Source organism: Helianthus annuus, chromosome 6 (assembly GCF_002127325.2).
Source record: "Helianthus annuus cultivar XRQ/B chromosome 6, HanXRQr2.0-SUNRISE, whole genome shotgun sequence".
Classification (NCBI taxonomy): Eukaryota; Viridiplantae; Streptophyta; class Magnoliopsida; order Asterales; family Asteraceae; genus Helianthus; species Helianthus annuus.
The window spans coordinates 77808384-77815984 of NC_035438.2; the positions used below are offsets into that span (position 1 = coordinate 77808384).

Below are 7601 nucleotides of genomic sequence, written 5' to 3' on the forward strand. Positions count from 1 at the left end.
TAAAATGACATTCTGGAACTAATGAGAAAAATGATAGAGAAATGTGTTTGATCTAGAAAAAGAAGAAGACATATGGCATGAAAAGCATGTTAACAACAAAAGAGAGAGTAGGTAAAAAAAAGAGTTAAATGCCATTTTAGTCCATGTGGTTTGGGCCATTTTGCCAGTTTAGTCCACAGGTTTCATTTTTAACATGTGGGTCCAAAAAGGTTTCACAGTTGCCATTTTAGTCCACTGGGTTAACTTCATCCATTTTTTCTGTTAACAAGAAGGCCAATTCGGTCATTTTATATGGCTGAATTGCCCTTTTAGTTAACAGAATTACATACAAAATGACCGAATTGGCCTTCTCGTTAACAGAAAAAAATGGATGAAGTTAACCAAGTGGACTAAAATGGCAACTGTGAAATCTTTTTGGACCCACAGGTTAAAAATGAAACTTTTGGACTAAACTGGCAAAATAGCCCAAACCACAAGGACTAAAATGCCATTTAACTCTAAAAAAAAACTTAAAATAATTTAACTTTGGGTAAAAAAAGAAAATCATGAAAACAACAAATAATAAATAGTTAAAATTAAAATTAAAATTAAAATAACCCTAAACTAAAAGCAGCCGTATCTCCCCTGTTCGCTCCTCCATCTTCTAAACCTAAAGAAAAAACAGCCGACGACGGATCTTCTTCCATTCGCAGGGAAGGGAAGGTAAGGTTCAATCAGCCAGCAAGCAGGTAAGCTTCGATTAGCCACCATTTCTTCTCTATTACATTTGAATTGTTGCCATTATGGTTGTCGGAAACGCCATCCCGAGCGAATTATGTGACTATGCCCGAACCATTTCTTGATCTCTGAATGGAAAAATGCTTATAAGTTGAGACATATATGGGAAGAAACAAGAAACCTGTTTCTTCTTTTTCAAAATCACTATTTTTTAAATCACCTCGTTCCGACCCGAATCCTTTCTGACCCGAACCCTTTTTTTATGATCGGCTCGTGCTGACCTGAGCCTGTGCAGACACGCCGAGCCCATTTTGCCAGGTCATTCTTAAGTAAGTTTTTGACTTGTTTGTAAATTATTAATGTTGCAGTATATGCGTCAAGTTTTCTTTCTTTGTTATGTGTCATGTTCGAATGAGAAGAAGAAAAAAAGATACATGACTGCAAATTTAGTTTTGAGGTTAAGAGTTGTTGTAAGTGTTTATCTACTATCTTTGTGTAGAGGTTCGTTGTGCATCCTAGAGGAAGGATAAGCAAGTGCAAAAATGGGAAAAGCATCGAGAGATAAAAGGGTATCATACTATCTATCATTTTTGTTTTCATATCTTTTTATTTGTGATCGATCGATCTCCTTTATAGTTTAATTTAATGTGCACATAGGATATCTATTACCGCAAAGCAAAAGAAGAAGGCTGGCGTGCCCGAAGTGCCTTCAAGCTCCTTCAAATTGATGAGGAGTTCAACATCTTTCAAGGTACATTTCATATCAACTCACTCTGAATTATTATCATTATTCAAATGATTTTTTTACCATGATGCAATGCAATTATTATTTTGGCATTATATCATTCACATTTCTAATATTATCAACTCTCAGGAGTTAAGCGCGTGGTAGATCTCTGTGCCGCACCTGGTAGCTGGAGTCAGGTATGTCATGCTATAGATTATACTCTTAATTTCTGGTCATATTGTATTAATATCTTTTTTTTTCCTCTATGGTCTAGCACAAATGATGATCATTAACTGTATGTATTTTTTTTTTTTATATTTTGTTTGAGGTATTAATATTGCATGTGTCGCATTAACTAGCACGGTTTCCCGTGCGATGCGGCGGGAACTCGGTCAATATCGATTCAGTTCTTTAAGTATCCGTACAGTACTGGCATTCGGTTAGCAACCTAAAGAGAAAACAAAAAAAATATAGTCGCCATATACCCCAAAGGATATCTACACATAATTAACATTGATTGAAAACCATAAAACGAATACCGGTACCAGTTGCAATAATACCTATACAGCTATACCAGTACCGATGTTTGGTCGGTAATGGTAAGGGCCATCACCGATACTGGCACTCATTATATATTAAATATTTTTAGAGAAGTTAATGAACGAAAGTTATTAAATGGGGTTTTCAACACAGTTGCGTATTCAACTTTAAAAAAAAGCTAATGACTAAAATAAAAATCAAGTCAAATAAAAATTAAACAGGTTAAAGGTGTATATTATTTATTTAAAGTATAAGGGTAAAATTGAAACTAAAAAAACGCAAAATGCACTAAAAGACAAACAACTATGTATAGTAAATCTTACATACAAATTTGGTATTTGTTAGTTATATAATAATTTACATCTTTTTTTGTAGGTTTTGAGTCGTAAATTGTATCTCCCAGCTAAACTATCATCCGAGCTTCCACTCATCGTGGCCATTGATTTACAACCCATGGCTCCGATTGAAGGTGTCATCCAAGTACAAGGAGACATAACTAATGCTAGAACAGCTGAAGTGGTGTGTTGAAATCTTTTTATTTCTTACAAGAAACCAAAAAAAAAAACATGTATTTAATTTGTGCTTTAACTTCTTTATTTATTTTTTCGTATATTTTTTTCAGGTCATTAGGCATTTCGATGGATGCAAGGCTGACCTAGTTGTTTGTGACGGTGCTCCTGATGGTAAGATTAGTTATACAGTTTTGCATATTTGTTTTCGTTATTTCTACAACTTATTATGGTTGACGGTTGACCAGTTTTATTGACCGTACTTTCACCTTATAACTGCAGTAACTGGACTTCATGACATGGATGAATTCGTTCAGTCACAACTAATATTGGCGGTATTTTTTTTTTTTTGTAATTCTCGTTCAACCAATCCCATATGTTATATGATAAAGCTTAATGGTATTTTTCATTTTCAGGGGTTGACAATTGTGACTCACATACTCAAGAAAGGTGGAAAATTTATTGCAAAGATCTTTAGGGGAAAGGATACAAGCCTTTTATATTGTCAGGTTCGAAAACATCTGTATGACTTCCCAGATATGAGAAACAATAGCTAGTTTATTCTTGTTGGATATGAATGAACATGCTATTAAGTATTAAATAAAGTTCATTTGTGGTACTGTCGTCGAGTATATTCATCTTACTGAAATGTCTTATGATCTGTTTTCTTGCAGCTAAAACTATTTTTCACAGAAGTAACTCTCGCAAAACCAAAAAGTAGCCGAAATTCAAGCATAGGTGAGTTCCACTTGAACCTTGTTTATTTGAACAAGTCTATAGCTGACACCAAAGTGACCACTAGACGTGTATTAGAATTTGGGTGGTGTGTGTGGCGGCTTAACTCTTTATGCATAATTAAAATAACACTAACTTAATAAATATAGTTGTTAAGACCATAGTTGTCGATAGCGAGCGTAGCGTGTAGGTCTAGGCTCGCTATTAGGCTTGTAGCAACATATAGCGATGATATCAACATTTTATTTTATTTTTTTAAATATAAATAGCACCTAAATATAGCTATAAAATAGCTGGAATTTAGGATTTTGTTAAATATATATGTAAAATAGCATATATACCAGGGTATTTTGATATAATATACATAAACAATTTTTTTAATTTTTTTTTCTAGTGTCGCTATTTATAAAATAGCCGCTCGCCATTTATCGCTATTCGCTATGTAACATATAGGTACCTACCTTATCGCCATTTGTTGCTATTCGCCATTCACAACTATGGTTAAGACTATTCCAGACTTCCCATAAGCCTAATATTTATGATATGTTTGGTACAAAATTTATTAGAGTTCACCCTGAAACCAACCCCTTTTAAGGCTTATATCAAAGAAACTATATATGTGTGCTACATATAGTATTGGCATGCATAGCTTTTCTAATGCTCAACTTACATTAACATATTAATTATTAAATTATCAAGTATGTAAGTACGGATTAAAGGTTGGTTTTATACATCAAGGATGACTTGCAAACTATCATTTTGAGGAATAGTTGAGATACTGATGTAAGTATGGAAATGACTACTTTTTTCTATTTTAATTTTATTTAGTTATTTTTGTCATAAACAGAGGCATTTGCTGTTTGTGAAAATTATTCACCTCCGGAAGGCTTCAATGAGAAAGATTTGCATCGCCTCCTTGAGAAGGTCGGAACTCCATCTGGTGCAGACGACTTAGGTCTCTCTCTCTTATATGTGTATTTATATATCATTTTTATTCTTCATGATTTTCTAATATATATATATATATATATTGATCTTTGTGAAATGACAGATTGTAGTAGTGGATGGTTAGAAGGGCCAAACAAGGTTTATATACCATTTCTGGCGTGTGGAGACCTTAGTGGTTATGACTCGGACCGATCATATCCGCTTTCTAAAGCCCCTGATGGTTCTTACAAGATTTTGGACCCTGTGCAGCCTCCAATTGACCCCCCTTATAAGAGAGCTCTTGAAATGAAAAAAGCTTCAAACCATGGCCTTGAAAAGCTTTCCCTTGATCCTTGAATTCCCTATTTAATCATACTTATTCGCCAATTTGTATCTTAATCCGATTAAATTTTGTAATCGTAACTAGATTATTACAAGTAGTGGTTAAAAAACATTCCAACGGATAGCCTTCGATTGCTTTTAATGTCTTGAATAGTTGAATGTCATACGAATCAATGCATTCTGAATGTTGTAATACGGATGGTCCATGGTCCGTCGGAAACTCAGTCTGAATCTCAAATAACATGATGTGATTAGCCCGTAACAACATGCTATCCGACACTTGTGATGTAGACTCGTAACTTCCTTGGTCTCTCAGAAAGGTTTTTCGTCCCAAAGAGATTCTGAAAATCTCATTCGCTTACACTTGTAAATTTTTTTTCGTTCGTGACTGAGTTGAACATCGAATCAAGAGGGCGAAATCATTATAGACATTGTAACCCTCTCTATATGATGAATATAAGGCTATGCGGTATGGTGATGGTCCTCCCTTGGAGGATGATCCTTCACGTAAGTGCCACATCATAGTCCTTGGAGGATGCCCCTCCAAGGTAGAAACACTGGAAATGGAGGATGATCCTACCCCACCATATTAATTTTGTTTTAAATTTATCTACCTTTTTTAAAAAACCAAACATTACATAAGTAAAAAAAAATAAATTCATTAATATTATAAAACCAAACATTACATAAGTTTAAAAAAGAGAAAAATGCCCGGATAGTCCCTGTGGTTTCGCTTTTTTTCACCTATAGTCCCCAACTTTCTAAAACTACCTGAATAGTCCCCAAGTTTTCATTTTTTGTTCCCGGATAGTCCCTGGGTCTAACTTCAGTTTATTTTCTCTGTTAAGGAGGATGTGAAATGACAAAAATACCCTTTCCTTAAAAGGCCAAACCATAAACCATAGGGACTATATGGGCATCTTCTTCATCTTCTTCAAAACCCTAGCCCCCATTAGTTTTATCTCACAATATACACACATAACCTGCATAACCAAGAGAGAGAGAGTGAGATTCGACCGAGAGAGAGAGAGAACCGAGGGAGAGAGAGGCGAGATCGAGACGGGTGGTCTCCGGCCACCTGGTCGCGATGGCAGGGAAGTGGTGCGAGTGGAGGTATGGTGGGTGATTGATACGTGATGACGATGGTGGTGGCACAGCGGCGGAGCAGTGGTGTGTGGTACAGTGGCGGCTGGTTACGGCGGACGTGTGCGGCGGCTGGTTACGGCGGACGTGTGCGGCGGCTCCCTTTCCTTCTCCGGTCTCTTCCTGGTTCTGTCGGTGGTCTTCATCAGCAAAGAACCGAGTGGTGGGGGGTGTCTTGCTTGTAAACGTTGCCCGGATCTGGAATCCGGTGACCGGATTTTGTGTAAGGTGAGAGGGAGATCGAGAGGAAGGTGAGATGGATCAGTTCTTCAATTGATTTGTCTGTGTTTTGTTTGATAAATATGTAGATGAGAGCATTTGGGAGGGAAACAAGTGTTGAGCAGATGTGTTTGGGAGCAAATGTTTTTACTTAGGTTGTTTTCAGTAAGCTGATTATCTACTTCAGCTTATAAGCATAAGCTGGTTAAATAAGTAGTCAGTTACTCTCGTATGCCTGCTGAGATTTTTTGTTTTTGTTGTTTATAGGGACGTCCAAAGGGTGTAACACCAAAGTTCAGCCTGAAGCCACTAGTGCCAAGACTCTGAGAACTCCTTGGAATCGAGGTTTTTACACTCAATTCATTTCAACTTATGGATTTCTTGTTTATATGTCATTGAAAGTGTTACTTAAAGTGTTCGTCTTTGTGCTTTTGACTGTACTATTAACAGGTCAAGATGGCAAACGACTGCATCGGACCAGATGTTGAGAAACTGTGAACTAAAGTGATGATTGTGCCAAAAATGTAGTGACTATTTGATTATGTGAACTTGTTCTTTTTGATTCTGACATTAAATCCCAAATACACATGAAGCGACAATATAATGGCGGGTCAGTGGTGATGGCAGGTGGTTGTCCGATGGTGGGCCAGTGGTGTTTGCAGGTTGCAGAAACAAAGAAACAAACAGGAAGGGGAGGAGTGGGGGTTGGGGGGGGGGGTGATGATGGCGATGTAGTTTTGAGGTCGGTTCGGAACCGAGCCCAACTTTTATCGCAGTTGGCCTTTAGACGGGCGAGTTTTCTCTGAAACTGTGGCGGTGATGGTGGAGGGTGGAGGAGGGTGATGGTGGGTGGAGGTTGAAGATGAAGTGTGGTGGTGGGGTTTTATAAATAAATATGAAGAAGATGCCCGGATAGTCCCTATGGTTTGGCCTTTTAAGGAAAGGGTATTCTTGTCATTTCACACCCTCCTTAACAGAGAAAACAAACTGAAGTTAGACCCAAGGACTATCCGGGAACAAAAAATGAAAACTTGGGGACTATTCAGGTAGTTTTAGAAAGTTGGGGACTATAGGTGAAAAAAGGCGAAACCACAGGGACTATCCGGGCATTTTTCTCTTTAAAAAACAAAAAAAAATCCTAAGAACTTTCATACTTTTTCATGATTCTTTCTTGCAATTTTTTTAAAGTAGCTCATTTCTCTTTAGATCATAAAAAGGTTGAATTTATAAAAAAAAAACTTTATGGATTTTGGTGGATTTTTGAATACTAGCCGTTGATTTATAATTTAGGCATTTATTTATTTATTTATTTTTGAACGGTCCATTGTGCACAACGGTCAATTTTTCTGTCTTTTTGTGGGCCGGCTCAAACGTCTCCTTGCGCCGGTGGGGGATGCCGAATGGGGGGGGGGATGGTGTTGAGTTCGGCGCCGGTGGGAGACGATCCAAGGCTGATCCCCACACCGTGCATAGGTGAAGTCTAACCCATCATCCCAGATTTTCGATGAAACCAAAGAAAGAGTTACATTAACAATGTAAGTTACGGAATTTCGAGATAAATTTGGTAAATAAACCAAGGAATTTGTCACGCCAACCAAGTTTTTGGTGTTTACAAATGAAGCTTTTTTCAAGAAAGAAGACATTCTTTAATGAAGTTAAGTAGTTATGGTGGTTCATTGTACTTCTAATATTTTTCCTCTTTGGTTTATCTTACCGGAAAAGATTCTAAAAACCGATGCAAA

The 7601-nt window shown here is 37.0% G+C and overlaps 1 protein-coding gene and 1 long non-coding RNA gene across 4 annotated transcripts; both read left to right on the plus strand.

Moving 5' to 3' along the window:
• The first annotated feature begins 582 nt into the window (after positions 1-582).
• On the plus strand, positions 583-4675 carry LOC110865773 (putative tRNA (cytidine(32)/guanosine(34)-2'-O)-methyltransferase). Of its 2 annotated transcripts, XM_022115088.2 has the most exons (12): positions 602-728; positions 1013-1046; positions 1217-1286; positions 1375-1468; positions 1592-1641; positions 2360-2503; positions 2607-2667; positions 2776-2828; positions 2910-3002; positions 3168-3231; positions 4076-4183; positions 4280-4675. In XM_022115088.2, the coding sequence occupies exons 3-12, from the start codon at positions 1260-1262 to the stop codon at positions 4510-4512; spliced, it is 927 nt and encodes a 308-aa protein (XP_021970780.1). In that variant the 5' UTR covers positions 602-728; positions 1013-1046; positions 1217-1259; the 3' UTR covers positions 4513-4675. The 2 variants fall into 2 exon arrangements, with proteins under 2 accessions (XP_021970779.1, XP_021970780.1); XM_022115087.2 differs by lacking the exon at positions 1013-1046 and having other exon boundaries at positions 583-728.
• Positions 4676-5424: 749 nt separating this feature from the next.
• LOC110865772 lies at positions 5425-6427 on the plus strand. 2 transcript variants are annotated; one of them, XR_004861060.1, is made up of 3 exons: positions 5425-6024; positions 6127-6204; positions 6310-6427. It is a non-coding gene; the product is annotated as an uncharacterized LOC110865772 (long non-coding RNA). The 2 variants fall into 2 exon arrangements; XR_002550951.2 differs by having other exon boundaries at positions 5428-6014.
• The last annotated feature ends 1174 nt before the right edge of the window (positions 6428-7601 follow it).

Coding starts and splice junctions, on each gene's coding strand:
- LOC110865773 (XM_022115087.2), top strand. CDS start 1,260: ATGGGAAAAGCATCGAGAGATAAAAGG. Junction 1,287..1,374: donor AAGCATCGAGAGATAAAAGG/GTATCATACTAT, acceptor ATGTGCACATAG/GATATCTATTACCGCAAAGC. Junction 2,829..2,909: donor AGTCACAACTAATATTGGCG/GTATTTTTTTTT, acceptor TTTCATTTTCAG/GGGTTGACAATTGTGACTCA.